The sequence below is a fragment of the Parambassis ranga genome, chromosome 2 (assembly GCF_900634625.1).
Source record: "Parambassis ranga chromosome 2, fParRan2.1, whole genome shotgun sequence".
In the NCBI taxonomy this organism is placed as follows: domain Eukaryota; kingdom Metazoa; phylum Chordata; class Actinopteri; family Ambassidae; genus Parambassis; species Parambassis ranga.
In genome coordinates this window covers 845,854-863,353 of record NC_041023.1, presented here as the reverse complement: position 1 = coordinate 863,353, position 17,500 = coordinate 845,854, and the positions used below count along the sequence as shown (strand labels likewise).

General features: G+C 52.0%; 4 protein-coding genes across 5 annotated transcripts in view; 3 read left to right on the top strand and 1 right to left on the bottom strand.

The window, feature by feature from the left end:
- The window catches only part of LOC114432080 (protein EFR3 homolog B-like), a 6,957-nt gene extending 703 nt beyond the window's left edge, over positions 1 to 6,254 (top strand). Inside the window, exons 3-23 of the mRNA XM_028399861.1 lie at positions 984 to 1,060; positions 1,160 to 1,287; positions 1,396 to 1,546; positions 2,025 to 2,146; positions 2,216 to 2,368; positions 2,443 to 2,538; positions 2,626 to 2,704; positions 2,769 to 2,904; positions 2,985 to 3,137; positions 3,210 to 3,321; positions 3,412 to 3,463; positions 3,539 to 3,711; positions 3,798 to 3,873; positions 3,944 to 4,105; positions 4,189 to 4,320; positions 4,707 to 4,774; positions 4,846 to 4,979; positions 5,056 to 5,147; positions 5,817 to 5,865; positions 5,941 to 6,047; positions 6,120 to 6,254. Coding sequence (XP_028255662.1) covers positions 984 to 1,060; positions 1,160 to 1,287; positions 1,396 to 1,546; positions 2,025 to 2,146; positions 2,216 to 2,368; positions 2,443 to 2,538; positions 2,626 to 2,704; positions 2,769 to 2,904; positions 2,985 to 3,137; positions 3,210 to 3,321; positions 3,412 to 3,463; positions 3,539 to 3,711; positions 3,798 to 3,873; positions 3,944 to 4,105; positions 4,189 to 4,320; positions 4,707 to 4,774; positions 4,846 to 4,979; positions 5,056 to 5,147; positions 5,817 to 5,865; positions 5,941 to 6,047; positions 6,120 to 6,254 — 2,387 coding nt within the window. The remainder of the gene's footprint in view (positions 1 to 983; positions 1,061 to 1,159; positions 1,288 to 1,395; positions 1,547 to 2,024; positions 2,147 to 2,215; positions 2,369 to 2,442; positions 2,539 to 2,625; positions 2,705 to 2,768; positions 2,905 to 2,984; positions 3,138 to 3,209; positions 3,322 to 3,411; positions 3,464 to 3,538; positions 3,712 to 3,797; positions 3,874 to 3,943; positions 4,106 to 4,188; positions 4,321 to 4,706; positions 4,775 to 4,845; positions 4,980 to 5,055; positions 5,148 to 5,816; positions 5,866 to 5,940; positions 6,048 to 6,119) is intronic.
- A 794-nt stretch (positions 6,255 to 7,048) lies between these two features.
- Positions 7,049 to 7,997, bottom strand: pomca (proopiomelanocortin a). The gene is made up of 3 exons (XM_028399837.1): positions 7,881 to 7,997; positions 7,680 to 7,800; positions 7,049 to 7,590 (listed from the first exon to the last, which is right to left on the bottom strand). Exons 2-3 carry the CDS (start codon positions 7,794 to 7,796, stop codon positions 7,093 to 7,095), a joined length of 615 nt encoding a protein of 204 aa, XP_028255638.1. The 5' UTR covers positions 7,797 to 7,800; positions 7,881 to 7,997; the 3' UTR covers positions 7,049 to 7,092.
- Positions 7,998 to 9,625: 1,628 nt separating this feature from the next.
- Positions 9,626 to 13,243, top strand: LOC114432018 (F-box only protein 3-like). Of its 2 annotated transcripts, none has more exons than XM_028399770.1 (12): positions 9,626 to 9,770; positions 10,407 to 10,496; positions 10,642 to 10,805; positions 10,874 to 10,988; positions 11,072 to 11,276; positions 11,350 to 11,395; positions 11,478 to 11,562; positions 11,643 to 11,765; positions 11,840 to 11,955; positions 12,038 to 12,145; positions 12,224 to 12,306; positions 12,380 to 13,243. In XM_028399770.1, the coding sequence occupies exons 1-12, from the start codon at positions 9,670 to 9,672 to the stop codon at positions 12,521 to 12,523; spliced, it is 1,380 nt and encodes a 459-aa protein (XP_028255571.1). In that variant the 5' UTR covers positions 9,626 to 9,669; the 3' UTR covers positions 12,524 to 13,243. The 2 variants fall into 2 exon arrangements, with proteins under 2 accessions (XP_028255571.1, XP_028255570.1); XM_028399769.1 differs by having other exon boundaries at positions 12,377 to 13,243.
- A 3,905-nt stretch (positions 13,244 to 17,148) lies between these two features.
- LOC114431697 (NHS-like protein 1) overlaps positions 17,149 to 17,500 on the top strand; it is a 9,790-nt gene continuing 9,438 nt past the window's right edge. Inside the window, exon 1 of the mRNA XM_028399290.1 lies at positions 17,149 to 17,500. This exon is cut by the window's right edge and continues 389 nt beyond it. Within this exon, the coding sequence (XP_028255091.1) occupies positions 17,214 to 17,500 (287 nt within the window). The 5' untranslated portion in view covers positions 17,149 to 17,213.

Genomic DNA, 17,500 nt, shown 5'->3' with positions numbered 1-17,500 from the left:
GTGTGTGACCTCACTGTTACCATTAACGCTCATTAATACAGAGAACACACATCTGTTCCAGGTGTGAACATCAGCTCGTCAGCCTGAGCGTGCAGGCGCAGCTTCTTATCTGCTGCGTGAAAGAGGGCGGGGCCTCTGTGTGTGTGTGGAGGATTATCTGTGTGTGTGTGTGAGTGTGTGATGGATGTGAGCTGACGAGTCGTCTTCATGTACGGTAAGAAATGTTTCATATTTATCAACAAGTTAAAAACAGATTTCAGCTGAAGTCAGTGTGTGAAATTATAAAAAGTTTCTAAAACATTTTTTTATGCTAATCCAGATTTTCTTTGAGTGTATTTCAAAGCAGCGAAGCTACATGTAGCATGTTAGCAGACCTCCCAGCATGCTCTGCTGGGATTAAAAGTCAGACAGACTTTATACTGATGTGTGAAAACGGAAGAATTATAAATGTAGACCAAGTTTATGGACTTTAGTCAAACATCAGATTATTTAATCTGCTAGTTTAAAATGTTCCGACCTCCGCATCTCAGAGTGATGTCAAAATGTGGCAGATAAACCAAAACAAACAAACAAGTGCCTTTTAAAAACAGTGTGTCTGTGTGTGTGTGAGTGTGTGTGTGTGTGTGTGTCTGTGTGTGTGTGTGTGTGTGTGTGTGTGTGTGTGTGTGTGTGTGCGCACTCTTTAAGCTCCGCTAACTAAAAAAAAACAACAATATACACACATTATGCAACAAGCAGGATTAAGGCTTAAGACATAGTATTACTGCTGCGGATGCTGCATTGTTGTGTGTGTGTGTGTGTGTGTGTGTGTGTGTGTGTGTGTGTGTGTGTGTGTTGGCAGGTGACCATCTCTTCCCTCTTTTAATCCTCTGAACTCATTTCAGTGAACATGACAATGAAAAATGACTCTCTCTGCTGCCCCCTGCAGGCTGTGATGTGTATTCTCTTTCTGTGTGTGTGTGTGTGTGTGTGTGTGTGTGTAGGACTGTGCGGTTGCTGCTGGGCTCTGCGTCCTCGCTACAAGCGGCTGGTCGACAACATCTTCCCAGAGGACCCCGAGGTAAACACAAGTGTTTGTCCTTAAAGTGTAAAAGATGAAAAACAGTGTGACACACACACAGACACACACACACCTCCTTCCTGTGTGTCATGTGATCAGGACGGGCTGGTCAAAGCCAACATGGAGAAGCTGACCTTCTTCGCTCTGTCTGCCCCGGAGAAGCTGGACCGCATCGCCGCGTACCTGTCAGAGCGGCTGACCAGAGAGCTGAACCGCCACCGCTACGGGTCAGTGCACACACACACACACACACAGGGAGCTCACACACAATCACAGTAACAGCAGTGTGTGTGTGTGTGTTTGTGTGTGTGTGTGTGTTTGTGTGTGTGTGACAGGTACGTCTGCATCGCCATGGAGGCGCTGGAGCAGCTGCTGCTGGCCTGTCACTGTCAGAGCATCAACCTGCTGGTGGAGAGCTTCCTCAGCACGCTGCGCCTCCTGCTGGAGACCGACAAGCCACACCTCCACATCCTGGCCACCAACTCTGTACAGACACACACAGACACACACACACAGACACACACAGACACACAGACACACACACACACACACACACACACAGACACAGAGACACACACAGACACACACAGACACACAGACACAGACACACACACAGAGACAGACAGAGACACACACAGAGACACACACACAGACACACAGACAGAGACACACACACACACACAGAGAGACACACACACACACAGAGACACACACACACACAGACAGACACACACTGCACGCCTCTGAATGCATCATGTCATATTTATTCATGTAATCTTTAAGCTGTGCTGTTTGTAAGACACACACTCACACTCACACAGACACACACACTCTCTCAGGGATTATCACTGTGTGCAGCAGATGGATTCATCTCTCATCTTATTCAGATCCTGCCTGATAATCTGACCGTGTCTGCAGAGAAATGCTTTCCTGATGTTTAAAAGTCGTTTTTTTCTCCGTGCAGTTCGTCAAGTTTGCGAACATCGAGGAGGACACGCCGTCGTACCACCGCAGCTACGACTTCTTCGTGTCCCGCTTCAGTGAGATGTGTCACTCCGACCACGAAGACCCCGACACACAGAACAAGTCCGTCTCCAGAGGATTCATCGGTCGTATGATGCACTGTGTGGGATTAATGTGTGTGTGTGTGTGTAGGATCCGTGTGTCTGGGATCCGCGGCCTGCAGGGCGTGGTCAGGAAGACGGTGGACGACGAGCTGCAGGTGAACATCTGGGAGCCGCGTCACATGGAGCAGATTGTCCCCGCCCTGCTGGTCAACCTGCAGCAGCACACGCTCAGCGGCAGCAGGTGCGTTCACTGACCACAGCGCACACACACGTGTCACTTAAACACTCAGGGTGTGTGTGTCTGTGTGTGTGTAGCGGGTCTCCAGCAGAGCAGACAGAGGTGTGTTTCAGGGAGCTGCTGGGCCGCGCCGCCTATGGACACATTAACAACGCCATCAGACCTGTCCTCATGTAAGACACGTCCTCACTGAGACACACTGACATCAGAGTTCTAGGCGTGATGCATTCAGGGCCCGTTGGTCGTCTCTCTGCTTTCAGGCACCTGGACAGTCACAGTCTGTGGGGGGGACGCGGCTTCGCCGTCCGCTGTTTCCAGATCATCATGTACTCCATCCAGGTCAGTACTCCGACGGCCACCCGCGTCCTCTCGCAGCCGTCCTCTGACACGTCTCTGTCCTCAGTCCCAGCACTCCCACCTGGTCATCCAGCAGCTGCTCGGTCACCTGGACGCCAACAGCAGGAGCCCGGCCTCCGTCAGAGCCGGGATCGTGGAGGTCCTGTCCGAGGCCGCCGTCATAGAAGCTACCGGATCAGTGGGTGAGTCGCCGCCTGGCGTCCCGTGTGAGCGCGTGTGGCTGCCGCTCGCCGTGACGCTCCCGCTCTGCTTTCCGCTGCAGGTCCCACCGTGCTGGAGGTCTTCAACACGCTGCTGCGACAGCTCCGGCAGAGCGTGGACTACCAGCTGACCGGTTACTATGACAACGCGGGGAAACACAAGACCACCTCCCGTGAGGAGGAGACGCTGCAGGACGCCGTCATCATGACCATCGGTCAGAGCCCGTTCTCTGTTATCATTTATAAACAGACGTGTTTGTTTTCATGATGGCTGCTCCTCCTCACAGGATCCTTCGCCAACACACTTCCTGTCTACCAGAGGTCAGAGGTCATGCTCTTCATCATGGGGAAGATCCCCGTCCCCGGCATCTACCCCGCCCTGGGCTCTCCCAACGCCGGGTACCGCTCACAGCTGCTCAGTGTGCAGACCTGTGCTGACCATGTGACAGGAAGTGACTGACTGTGTGTGTGTGTGTGTGTGTGTGTTAGGTTTGAAGGCAGCAGGATGATCCAGGTGATGCTGCTCAAGTCCCTCCTCCAGGTGAGTTCAGCTGTTCACTAACATCAGGTGACCAAATAAGCCACGCCCTCCTCTTCCTCCTCCTCGCCGCTACAGGTCTCAGACCGCTACGAGAGCACCAACCTGCTGACGGCGCTGCCCTCGTCCTTCCTGGAGCCGCTGCTGTCCTTCACTCTGATGGAGGATCCGGAGATCCGCCTCCTCGTGCTGTCCATCCTTACCTCGCTCATCGACCGCCGCCACAACACCGCCCGGCTCGCCACAGCCAGGTGATGTCACAGCAGATGTACTAATCAGTTTAAATGAGCCAATCAGAGGCTTGATGATGTTGATGGTGTTGACTGTGCGTCCGCAGCGTGGCGTTCGACGTGTCAGCGTTGGAGCTGAGGGAGGATCGGTGCTCCCGTCAGGACAGCCTGTTCATGAGGAAGGTGAGCGAGCGATCAGACTGAGGATGCTGGCTCCTCCCACTGCGCTCACTCTGTGTGTGTGTGTGTGCAGCACGCTCAGCGTCTCTACAGGCACGTGTACCTGGCCTGTAAGGAGGAGAGCAGCGGGCGCAGCCATTACCACGCCCTCTACACCCTATTGGCTGTCCTGGTGTTGGAGCTGGCCAACGAGGAGGTGGTGGTGGACCTGATCCGACTGGTCTTGGCTCTGCAGGTGGGCCCTGCTCTCATGATGATGACGTGTTCCTCCTTCTCTCTGATGAACTGACTGTCCTCTGCTCTGTGATTGGCTGACAGGAGCTGGCCTTGTCCAATCAGGAGTCTCTGTCGACGTTTAACCGCTGCGGCGTCCATGCCGTCTCCGCCGCCTTCCTCGACCTGCTGTCACAACTCGGACCGCCCCCACTGCTCCATGAACACATCACACAGGTGTGTCTCTGTGTCTGTGTGTGTCTGTGTGTGTGTGTGTCTGTGTGTGTCTGTGTGTGTGTGTCTGTGTGTGTGTCTGTGTGTGTGTCTGTGTGTGTGTGTGTGTCTGTGTGTGTCTGTGTGTGTGTGTCTGTGTGTGTCTGTGTGTCTGTGTGTGTCTGCGTGTGTCTGTGTGTCTGTGTGTCTGTGTGTGTCTGTGTGTGTCTGTGTGTGTGTGTGTGTGTGTCTGTGTGTGTCTGTGTGTGTGTGTTGTGTGTTGTGTCTGTGTGTGTGTGTCTGTGTGTGTCTGTGTGTGTCTGTGTGTATCTGTGTGTGTCTGTGTGTGTCTGTGTGTCTCTGTGTCTGTGTGTGTCTGTGTGTGTGATACAGTGTGTGTCTTTTTACAGGTCATAGAAAGGCGTCAGAAGGGGGCGCCACACTTGCTGCCTGAGCATGTCTTCTGTGATGATCCTAGGTACACACACTGATCAGCTGATTGATCATGTGATTGATCACCTGATTGATTGTGAGGTGTTTGTGTGTCAGGCTGCCAGACGGCACGCTGACGGTGGACGAAGGCTTCCTGTTTGTCCAGTCAACCATCTGCGAGGCGCTGACAGGAAGCAGCTACAGCGCTCACTCCGAGCGCCTCAACACGCCGTACACACCTCAGCTGACAGGTACACAAACACATAGGTATACACACACACACACACACATACACACACACAGAGCCATGACGAGTGTGTGTTTCAGAGGAGGACCGTCTGTCTAGGAGGAAGAGCATCGGAGACGTCATCTCTGTACAGATGGACATGGACGCTCAGTGCTGCCCTGATACACCACAGGTGTGTGTGTGTCTGTATCTGTGTGTGTGTCTGTGTGTGTGTCTGTGTCTGTATCTGTGTGTGTGTGTTTGTGTGTGTGTCTGTGTCTGTATCTGTGTGTCTGTGTGTGTGTCTGTGTCTGTATCTGTGTGTGTGTGTCTGTGTCTGTATCTGTGTGTGTGTGTGTGTGTGTGTCTGTATCTGTGTGTGTGTGTGTGTGTCTGTATCTGTGTGTGTGTGTGTGTGTCTGTATCTGTGTGTGTGTGTGTGTCTGTATCTGTGTGTGTGTGTCTGTATCTGTGTGTGTGTCTGTGTCTGTATCTGTGTGTCTGTGTGTGTCTGTCTGTGTGTGTGTGTGTGTGTATGTTTCTGTGTGTCTGTGTGTGTGTGTGTCTGTCTGTGTGTGTGTCTGTCTGTGTGTGTCTGTGTGTATCTGTGTGTGTGTCTGTGTGTGTCTGTGTATCTGTGTGTGTGTGTGTGTATCTGTGTGTGTCTGTGTATCTGTGTGTGTGTGTGTATCTGTCTGTGTGTGTGTGTGTGTCTGTGTGTATCTGTGTGTGTCTGTGTGTATCTGTGTGTGTCTGTGTGTGTATCTGTCTGTCTGTGTGTGTGTATCTGTCTGTGTGTCTGTGTGTCTGTGTCTGTATCTGTGTGTGTGTCTCAGACTGACAGTGTCTCTCTCGGTGGTAGAAGCCTCAGACGGAGCAGATCACCTTTGAGACCCTGAAGAGCGCCATCGGTAGGTGTCTGTCTGTCACAGACGTCCCTCCGTGGGCGTGTCTGTCCATTGTTGTGACTGTTGTGTGTCTCCCAGAGGACAGAGGACAGGTGGAGGAGGAGGAGAGGAGGAGGAGGATGCAGCTGGCGGAGCACTTTCAGACGGCGCCCTTTGAGGAGATCGCCGCTCAGTGTGGAGCACGGGTGAGACACCGAATCTGTCCTCTGTCCGCTTGGACGTCTGTCCTCCTGCTAACTGCTGGTGTGTCCCCGCAGACGTCTCGGCTGCAGTCCAGGCTGGACCAGGTCTTTGATCTGATCATACGTCCTCCTCCGTCTCCGTCCGGACAGTCGCCGCCGCGCTCCACGCCGCTCTATGAGATGAAGTTCCCCGACCTGTGTGTGTATTAGTCACAGACACACACAGACACACACACACAAATCATGCTGTTTGTGTTTTTGTGTTTCTCTTTTATTGATTTGATTTTTTGATCGTTCCTTCTGAGGTGACTCTGAATTTAAAGAATAAAAGTTTTATTTGGATTTCAGTTTTCTGGATTTTTTGGTGTCTGTTCATCTGTCTGTGTGTGTGTGTGTGTGTGTGTGTGTGTGTGTGTGTTCATCTGTGTGTGTGTGTGTGTGTGTTCATCTGTGTGTCTGTGTGTGTGTTCGTCTGTGTGTGTTCATCTGTGTGTCTCTGTGTGTGTGTCTGTGTGTGTGTGTGTGTGTCTGTGTGTGTGTCTGTGTGTGTGTTTGTGTCTGTGTGTGTCTGTGTGTGTGTGTCTCTGTGTGTATCTGTGTGTGTGTCTGTGTTCATCTGTGTGTGTGTGTGTGTTCATCTGTGTGTGTGTGTGTGTCTGTGTTCATCTGTGTGTCTGTGTGTGTGTGTGTGTCTGTGTGTGTTTGTGTGTTCATCTGTGTGTGTGTGTGTGTGTCTGTGTGTGTGTGTGTGTCTGTGTGTGTTTGTGTGTTCATCTGTGTGTGTGTCTGTCTGTGTGTGTGTGTGTGTGTGTGTCTCCGTGTCTCTGTGTGTGTGTGTGTGTGTCTGTGTGTGTTTGTGTGTTCATCTGTGTGTGTGTGTGTCAGAAATGAGAACCCGTGTTGCTTGCAAAGATCTCTTTATGTCTTCATGTAATAAATACAGGTATTTACATCGGTCAGTGAATATGAAAACATGCCTCGGCCTGTCTCTGTCTGTCTCTGTCTGTCTCTGTCTGTGTCTCAGGCTCGGTGTGAGACCTCCTCTTCCTCACTGCTGCCCGTCTTTGTTGATGACGTTCTTGAAGAGCGTCATCAGCGGCCTCTGGCTGCGCTCGTCCCAGCTCTTCATGAAGCCGCCGTAGCGCTTGCTGGCCGGCGGCCCGCTCCACCTGAAGTGCTTCATCTTGTAAGATCCGTCCTTCTTGTCCTGCAGGAGCTGCTGCTGCTGCTCCTCCATCACCTGCGGGGCCTTGACCTCCTCCTCCACCTCCTGCTCCGCCGCTGCCAGGAGCTCACTGGCCAGCTCCCGCCTCATCATCTCTCCGGGGAAGGCCTCAGCAGACTCCTCCTCCACGCCGTTGGAGGTGTAGACTTTGACCGGGCGGCGTTTCCGGCCGACGGGCTTCCCCCAGCGGAAATGCTCCATGGAGTAGGAGCGCTTGGCCTGAGAGGAGGAGGAGGGGTCTGAGGGAGGCTGGAGGTGGGCGGGGCCTGGGATGACCGGCGTCTCTGCGGTGAGGTCCGAGCGGCAGAGCTGGATACACTCCTGCAGGAGAGGTGAGGAACATGTGTTATCTCCCTCTCTCTCACACACACACACACACACACACACACGCGCGCGCGCTCTGCTCTCACCATCATGCCGCTCTCAGAGTCGAGCTCCTGGCAGCTTGGATGCTCCCAGCACTGACTGACGGCTCCTCTGGCTCCGCCCACAACCACCACCACCACCAACAGCCACACAGGAACCATTCTCCTGAAAACACACATCAAACTTGATCATCATCAATACATCACTGATAAACCTGATCATAAAGTTCAGATGATGGATCTCACCGCTCTGCTGGATCTGCTCTGTCTTATTGCTGCTGGTTTCCTGTCCTCAGCCGTGGGATGGAGACTTCTGTCCTCTTCTGTCACTCCGACCCACTTTTATATTCTGTCAGCCAAGGACACACACACACACACACACACGTCAGCAGCAGCGTCCATTCATGCTGCACGCACACACAGCTGCATGGGAACACACACACACACACACACAGCCAGCAGGTTCTGAGCGCTCCGGCTCGGCTCCCGCCTCACTCCTGCTCCTCTGTCCTAAATGTCAGACAGCAGCTCCAGCAGATTAGCACCACGGCGGCATGTCGTCACCGCCCCGCTCAGGTGTTCGGCCGCACACCTGCCGCGGCCCCGGGCCCTTTGTCAGAGCGCGCACACCACGCACTCCTCACAGAGATCCACTTCCTCCTCATCTCCACACATCCAATCAGAGGCGGCGCCTCAATCCTCTGCTTTCACCTGAGAACGTGTTTAAAGGCTGCGTCCTGCTCACACCTGGGCGCCACAATGAGCTTTGATGAGTCGTTATTCCCTCTTTAACTGTGACCTGTGTCACAGTGTGTCGCAGTGTGTCACAGTGTGTCGCAGTGTGTCGCAGTGTGTCACAGTGTGTCTGTGCTGAGCGCCGCTCTGTGGATGTGTGCGTTCTGTGCGTCCTTTAATGGAAGCTGTTGTTTTGATTTTCTAATGGACCACTTGAGCTGCGTTCGGACGTAAATATAAACCCATTAGACGGCTCCCACAGCCTTGAGCCTCCACACACACACACACAGGAAGGACGAGGTAATGGCATGGCAGGCAGAAGATGTTTTAATGACACATCCTCTTCATCATCCTCTTCATCATCCACTTAAATGTCTTTTATCCTTTTTTTACCTCTGAGGCCTGAAGGTCAACAAACATCTGCATCTAAAGTTACCGACAGACTGACGGAGTCTGTGTTTTCATGTGAAACGTTCAAAGTTTCATGTTTTATTGTGAAAAACCGCTGAAACTATCAATAAACTATTTAACCAATCAGGTGCGGCTATCAGGCGGCACTGACCAATCAGCGTCTTTCTCTGGCTTCCGCGGCAAGAAGCGGAAGTGCAAACACACCGTAAAGGATAAAAACACGAAATAAACGTTCGGTTTTAGGTCAAAGTGTGTTTAAAACGTTTCACAGACTGAGAGGTGTCTGCGGGGAGCGACAGCAGCGAGGTACAGCTAGCCAGCTAGCATTAGCTTAGCATTAGCTTTGGTTGCTTTGTTTTTCCGATGTTTGAAGTTCCGCATAAACTAAAATGTAAATATATCTGGAATGAAATGTGTTGTGACTGATTCGGTTTATTGGTGGTTTGTTGTAGGTGGAAAGTGATTATTTAAATTATATAAATAAACCGAGTTTGACATAGTTTGAATCATGAATACATAAAAATAAACTGGAGAAAACCAGAGTAATAAATCACAACAATTTATAGAACCATCAGTCCTGCAGTCTGAGAGGTTCTGATGAAGAGTCTTCCTCCAGAGAAACATCCACCCCCTCCTCCTCCTCCTGGTGTATGTGGACTGTCCTGCTGGACTCTGTCCTTCTACACTGTCCTCTGACTCTGATCCACCTCCACACCTTCAGCACCTCTCTGTGCTGGGTTCGGGTTCAGGTTCAGTGTCCCTGTCTTCATGTGTCTTCAACAGCTTCAGGGAATTCAGATAAACCATCACTGACACTCTCCAACAGGCAGGTGGCGCCGGAAACGCACCTTAAGCCGAAGAAGAAGAAGAAGAAGAAGACGCGTTGCTAATGCTAACAATGGCAGCCTCCACGGAGTTACGGGTGGATGACCTGCCCTCGGACCCGCTGCTGCACATTCTATCCTACCTGAGCTTCAGGGACCTGGTCCAGTACGTATCTGACACCGCGACAGACTGTAAACAATGAGCGTTTGATTCAAAACAGACGTAAACATGCTGCAGGAAGCGGGCAGGCTAGCGGCTACACTGCTAACAACAGTCTGCTAACAGCAGCACAAACAAAGTAGCAGAGGAGGTGATGTGTGGTTCTGCTGAGAGAGAAGCTTCAGCCAGGAAACATCAAAGTTTATGTTCTGAAAACATCAGACATGCTGTCACAGAACAAGCTGAAGCTAGCTGTGCTAAAAAGACGTTCCTTCCCACTGATAGCCCTGAGCTAACTTAGCATGTAGCTGTTTTTGTTATTATTTTTAAAGAGTGGAGCTACAGAGAGTGACTGTGTGCAGCTTACTGCAAGTGTCCATCGAAACGCTGCTTATTTACAGCTGTCATGTAGCAGCGAGCTAACATGGCGGCTGCACAAACGAAAACAAGATAAGCATCTTGTTTACAGCTGACAGCTGCACTCTGTTTACATCTGTTAGCATAGTTAGCATTAATGTTGACTCAGTTACACGCTTCATTTGTGTGTGCTCGTGTTTATGGTCCAGTGTTATTGTCACCGTTGTTCCAACTATTTAAATGTGTCATTAACCTCACGTAGTAAAAATACGTCATCCTCTGTAGCTGCAGTTACGTCAGCAGGCGGCTGAACGACCTGTCCAATCACAACGCTCTGTGGAAGTCCCTGTGCTGCAAACACTGGCTGCTGACGGAGTGAGTACAGCTTAGCATGTTTCAAAGAACAACAGCACAGCCTGACATGCTGCTCCATGTGTGTGTCTGTCTGTGTGTGTGTGTCTCTGTGTGTGTCTGTGTGTCTGTCTGTGTGTGACTGTGTGTGTGTCTGTGTGTGTCTTAGTGCCGACCGGCTGCGCAGCGGCCTGTCCTGGTACAATCTGTTCCAGCAGTACTACGCCAGCCTGGGCCGCTACATCCAACACTACCCGGTCCTGAAGAGGGCCTGGGAGCAGCTGAAGAGCTTCCTGCAGCAGAGGTGTCCACGCATGATCACATCACTCAAAGGTAACACACACACACACACGCCTCGGTGTAATGGCAGACAGGCGCTCAGCGCTGCTGTGTGTCCTCAGAGGGCGTCTCAGAGGTGCAGCTGAATGAAATCGAGGCTCAGATCGGCTGCAGGCTTCCAGACGACTACCGCTGCTCATACCGCATCCACAACGGACAGAAGCTGGTCATCCCCGGGTCAGTACCTGCTGCACGGACTCACACACCGAGGCCCCCATCTTGTCTGACCGCCTCCCGCCTCTCTGTCTGCGTCCCCTCAGGCTGATGGGCAGCATGTCCCTGTCCAACCACTACCGGTCGGAGGTCCTGTTGGACATGGAGACGGCGGCCGGCGGCTTCCATCTGAAGAAGGGGATGAGACGCTGCCTGCCGCTCACCTTCTGCTTCCACACCGGCCTCAGCCAGTACATGGCGCTGGAGACCACCGAGGGACGGCGGCTTGGCGAGAGCTTCTACCCCTGCCCCGTCTGTTACCTTCCTGCCTGCCTGTAAAGTAAAATGCGTTCATATAAGCTGAGCTGTTTTGTTTTTTTTTCAGGATCAGACGGCTCAGGACCCGGCAGCCATTGACATGTTCATCACAGGTGTGTTCACCGCATCACTCTGTACAACACCACCTGTGTGTCACCACTGACTGTGTGTGTGTGTGTGTGTGTGTGTGTTCAGGCTCCTCCTTCTCAGAGTGGTTCACCACATACATCCACAACGTGGTCACAGGAGAATATCCCATCATCAGAGACCAGATCTTCAGGTGAAGTCTCACAGCCTGGCGGCGTCCTCCTCAGCTCACCACACACCCTCACACTCTCTGCTCCTCCTCACCTCCTGCAGGTATGTTCACGATAAGTCCTGCGTGGCCACCACCGGGGACATCACCGTCTCTGTGTCTACCTCCTTCCTGCCGGAGCTCTCGTCGGTCCACCCGCCACACTTCTTCTTCACATACCGCATCAGGTACCTGATCGTTGGCGCTGTGCGCCCGCTTCCTGTTCCTTCATGTTCTGACGAGTCCACCTCATCTTGTTTAGGATAGAAATGTCCAGCAGCGCCTCGCCTGACGCCGCCTGCCAGCTCGACAGCCGCTACTGGAAGATCACCACCTCTGACGGCAACGTGGAGGAAGTCCAGGGGCCCGGCGTGGTCGGTGGGTTGCCTGCATCACATGACGGCCTACACAGATGGTGATTGGCTGAAATGAGCTGCTGACTGTGTGTGTGTGTCTGCAGGAGAGTTTCCCATCATGACTCCTGGGAAGGTGCATGAATACGCCAGCTGCACCACCTTCTCCACCCCGTCAGAGTACATGGAGGGCCACTACACCTTCCACAGGCTGGGTAACAGGCTTTTACTGTGGTACAGCTGCAGAGCTTTTATTGTGAAGCACCCTGAAGCACATCCTGTTTCTTTTGCAGCAAATAAAGAGGAAGTCTTCCAGGTGGCCATCCCGCGCTTCCACATGGTCTGCCCTCCCTACAAAGAGCCGGCGGTCCGAACGGTAAGAGTCATGTGACGTGCTGCCTTCAGGTTCACTTCCTGTTTGACTCCTGATGGCGCCTGTCTTGCAGCAGAAGGCGTCGGCCAGTTACACGTCTCGCTTCGATGGCCACGACGATGACAACGAGTACTGCGACAGAGACAGTGACGACTTTGGCGATCTGAGAGGAATCAACATGGCCGCTCTGGAGGGAGCATGGTGCCCTCGACACATCTGACCTCTGACCCCACGCTCGCCTGATGGACAGTCAGGTGTGGTTGATGACTTTTTACACTTTCTGGATGATTGACAGGCGGGTCTTACCAACCAGAGCCATACAGGAAGTCCCAGCTGCCAATCAGACGAAGAGACAGAATGTGAATACTGCAAATCAGTCAGACTGTTGTGGATGTGTTTGGATCGGCGCCGTCGCTGTCGGACAGAATCAGGAAGCTGCAGCGTCTCCTGAATTATTTTTTTAAGTCTCCTCTGACAGAGCCGGACGTCCTGCGTGAAGGCGTCCGCTGCAGAAACCTGCCTGCTGATAAGTTTGGGTTTTCTTTGGCGTTTGTGTGGTGTTGTTTTCAGCTCTTCTGCCACCGTGTGGTGAAACGTTTAATTACACACAATGACAGTGATCTGAGGTGGATCATGAGAAGGGCCGGCTGCTGTTTCTCCTCTTTTGTCGACGGGTAGAGTGTCGGCTTCATCCTAGTTTAGTTCAGACCTGCGTCTTCTCTCTGCGGGGACATCGGGACAGTCGCTGGGTTTGTTTTGTATGTTTGGGTAAAATAAATATTCGTGGCTGCAGATGGGGTGGCTTACTGTGAAGTGTGATCTGATTGGTTCTCGCGTAGACCACTTCCTGTCCGGCTAACACTTTATTTCTTTCTCATTCCAAATGTAACCAAACATCCACATCCACACGCTTTTAATAAAACACCAGTTTATTCAGGAACATCCGACTCTTATGTAAACAAACAAACTCTTCCTCATTTCAGTCATCATCCTCATCATCCTCCTCTTCAGTCACCTTCCCTGATCTCTGTTTCCTCCCCACTGTCATCTCCTTACTCTCCTCTCCTTCCTCATCCTCCTCATGTTCCTCCCCCCCTCCTACTCCTCCTCCTCCTCCTTCTACACCCTCCTCCTCCTCTCGGGCGTTGCAGCGGCTGCAGTGCCTCCTGAAGCCTCCCAGGAAGTGGGACCTGAAGTAGCAGAAGGGGCAGGCATAGCGCCCGGGCCGGTGCGCCTCCCTGACGTGCTGCTGCAGCCGGCTGGGCAGGAAGAAGCTGCGCTTGCAGTCCTTGCAGCTGTACGGACGCTCCACGTCGTGGCAGCGCCCCACATGGCTGATGGCGAAGCCTGCAGGGACACACAGGTGGAGACACCGTTACAGCATCACATGCTGTCTACACACTGAAACAGAGGCGGAGTCATGGGTGGGTACCTTTCAGTTTGGTCTTCCAGCCGCAGATGAGGCAGACGAAGCGGTTGGAGATGAAGCGCACCACCTTGGCTGTGGCCTCCCTCTCCTCCTTCAGCAGCTCCCCGCTCAGCCCCGACGCCTCCTCCTCCTCGGCCCTGCTGCTCTGTGCCTGGACGGGCGTGGCGGGGTCCCGCCTGACCGCCTGGGAGGCGTAGGCTTTGGGGATGTCATGCTTGCGCACCACGTGGTTGACGCCCAGAGCTTTCAGCTTGTTCTTCCAGCCACAGATCAGGCAGCGGTAGCCGGCGCCGTCAAATATCAACACGCTTTTGTTTCCTTCAACCAACTCCAGCCCTTCTCCTTCCTCCTCCTCCTCAGCCTCGCTGCTCCTCTTTCTTTTAGGAGCATCTTTCCCAGCCTCCTCATCCTCCTCACCCTTGTCGCTGCCATCTTCCCCTCCCTCCCCTCCTCCTCCTCCCCCGTCCTTCTCGTCCATGCAGTGCCTGGAGATGATGTGTTTGTAGAGCTTGGTGAAGTCCCGGCTGGTGTAGAAGCAGTGGGAGCAGTGGAACAGCCGGGCGCTGCTCTGGTACATCAGGATGTTGCCAAGGCGACCCACAGCCACACCGTCCAGGCAGGTGGGGTGAGATGCCGCCATGTGGGACAGCTGGTGGGCGTGGCTCTTGGAGTAATTCCCACAGTGTGGACACTGGAGGTGAGCCGCAACGCCCCCACCCACCTCACCACGAGTCTGGATGATGACTGACATCCCTGTAAAAACACAGAATTACTCCATCACATATCACGGTCTTATTTATTAATTATCATTATCACTATGTATTAATTCATGGAGGCAGTGAGAATGCTTTAACATCCCTCCATCATCTGAACCCGCCTTGTCCTGCAGTGCAGGAGCCAGCTGTTCTAACATGTATCAGCCATAAAATGCTTTAAGTTCATTAAGTTTCAAGTCAGTAGCGACATAATAATGTTCAGACTAAATTATTAATTAAAGGTTTATTAAGAAACTATGTTTATTTCGTAACTTTTAGGTCTGTTGTTTCAACAAAATTAACCCGCTTTGTCCCGGGACTCGTGTTATTACGGTAACAGTCCCGCTACACGCTTTTCATAACAGAATAACGGACCGCGGCTAACAGGCTAACGGGCTCAGAAGTAGACTTTCAACCCTTTGTTTTTAACCAACCTGCCACCACCGTCCGTGAGTTTATCTGTAATAAACCTTCTCAGCCGAGAAACAGTCCGCAGATTTATTTAAATCGCTCTAAATGTTCATGTTTGGACCAAGCACCGAGCCGCTTCTGCCTGCAGAGACGCTAACTGCTCACTTCCGTGTTTACTTCCAGCGCAACCAATCGGCTCAATCCATCCGTCCGCCATTGACCAATCACATTTATCCCTTTAATCAAGGTCTCGCTCAAGCTTAAATCATCGCGAGATTTAGAATCTACTTTTCTTTTTCTCCTTTTCTTTGTTTGTAGACTGAACTGTGCTTTAATGCAGGTAAATCTCTTGAATTGTAACATTTTTTAGAATAAATAAAAATATTAGGATGAGCCTGGCGCTGAGGCGGATCAGGTGTGCTGCTCTAAGTGGGTTACATTGTGATTAATGAAGCTATTTCTGTCTGCAGAACCAAATGCCTGCTGAGGAGAGGACACACTACACCTCCCATCAGCCACTGCTTCAGCTCTCAGGCAGGTCTGTTTATTGATTCCTTCAATAATCATTCAACATGTATCAGCTATAGAGGGAAAAACTCTGATTAACTAGTTAATAATATAAAAGCCTTAGAATGGACACAGCATCCTGACGACCTTTGACCCGTGGGGGTTCACTTTACCCTGAGTTTGAAAGTAGGAGCTTTAAATTGTCATTAAGTACAAAAAAGTAAAAACTTGGTAACATCAGGTCAGCTGGGGGGGGGGGGGGGGGGGGGGGGGGGTCCTGGCAGAGCGAGGATTGGTGTGAAAGGAGAGAGAGAGGGAGGGTATCATGGTAGAACAAGGGAGGAGAGTCTGAATTTGAACTTCAGTCTTTGTGAGCTCAGATTCACACACACACACACACCGACTGTGGGCGAGCGAGGACAACATGCACTGCTTAAAAGGTGAGAGAGAGAGCTGCAGAAATGTAGGTCATTAAGTTCTGCAGGACTCACACACTCGTATCTCTATAACCTGTGTGCGTCTGTGTGTGTGTGTTGCAAAGAAGAGGGTCGAGTGAGCTCCATGTTGAGCTGAGAGAGAGATTAATGAAAGAATGATGTTTTTTTCTGTCTTACAGCTGCAGCAGTCTTTTGTCCAAGTGTTACCGTGGTTACAGCGACTAATACTACTGTTACCACGCTGCTGCTAACGCTGCTGCTAGTGGCGTGTTTTGTGTTGAATCGAATCTTTATAGCTCGTGGCAAAAGTTTTGGGTCAGGAGACGTGCATTCTTGAGTTTGACGTGTGTGTGTGTGTGTGTGTGTGTGTTAATCACTGCTGGCTTGTTGAGGCAGGCTGAAACATCCCATTCAGCCTGCAAAACACAGCTGTTCTTCCTCTGACACACACACAGTGGATGTGCAGCTACCAGCCTCAGACGTGGCTGCGCTCTGTGTGTGTGTGTTCATGAAATCCTCCATGATGGCAGCTGCAGCTGCACAAACCTCTCACAGTTTATTTACAGGCTCACTCCTCTGACTCACACTGCACTGCTGGACACAGCAAACACAGAAGCAGCACATCTCCGAGCGGCGGTGTGTGTGTGTTTGTGTGGATGCTCGGCCTGTGTGAGGCTGTTGTGTGTCTCTTTTAGCACTTCGTTGTGGTAATTTTGAGGCTGTTGTGTGTCTCTTTGTGCAGCTCTGCTTCATTCTCTGTGTGTTTTCAGTCCATCCATCAATGACAAACTTTGGCCCGGAGCAGAACTGGACCGGCGCAGTAGGCGGGGTTCAGAGGAGTCCACCTGTCAGGAGGAGATCCCTGTAACTTTCTCCTGTGGTCATGTGACCTGTGCAGCGTATATTATGTGTTGTATGAAGATGTGACGCAGAGCTGCATGTTGGAGCAGCATGTGTGGAGGTAAATACGTGGCCCACACGGCCATCTGCAGCCGGGATAATCCCTGTTAGTAGATTAGAGAGAGGAAGCAGAGCGGCACACCGTCAACACGTCTGAGGAACACTCAGACCGTCAGACCGCCGTGTTCGGAGGCTCCGAGAGGTTTCGAGGTTCAGAGGTCGGGGGTTGTTGTCGTGAAGGAATGAGCTGCTGGGGTGTTTCCTCACTCTGAGCTGTTATTGTGAAAGGCAGGACGCCGAGTGTGTGACAGGTAGGAGAAGGTCCGGGCTTTTATTGTGAAGGGTTAACAACGTTCTCCTTCTGTTCAGGGTCGTAAAATGTGAGTTTTCTGGACTTTTATTGTGAAGGACTTTGGCTTTTATTGTGAAAAGATGAAGCTCTTATCACAGGAATAGCGTCAGCCAATCAGAATGATTTCATACGTGGAGTGTCTGGGCGGCGATGGGGCGGGGCCTGGTGTGGCGTCACGCTGCTGGAACACGGGTCCCGACGAAGACCTCGACGAGCTCCTTCCACGTAAGATGCCCGCCCTGCAGCCCAAAACCGAGGGCAGCCTGCGGCGGCGCCTGCTCAGCGCCAAGATCTACCAGCAGCAAAACGCCATCTTGGGGTTAAACGCTGGTGGCGCCGGGAGGCCCGGGACACCCTCAGGTGACAAGAAGCCCCTCCCATCTCATCTTCAGTATTCAGGAAGCAG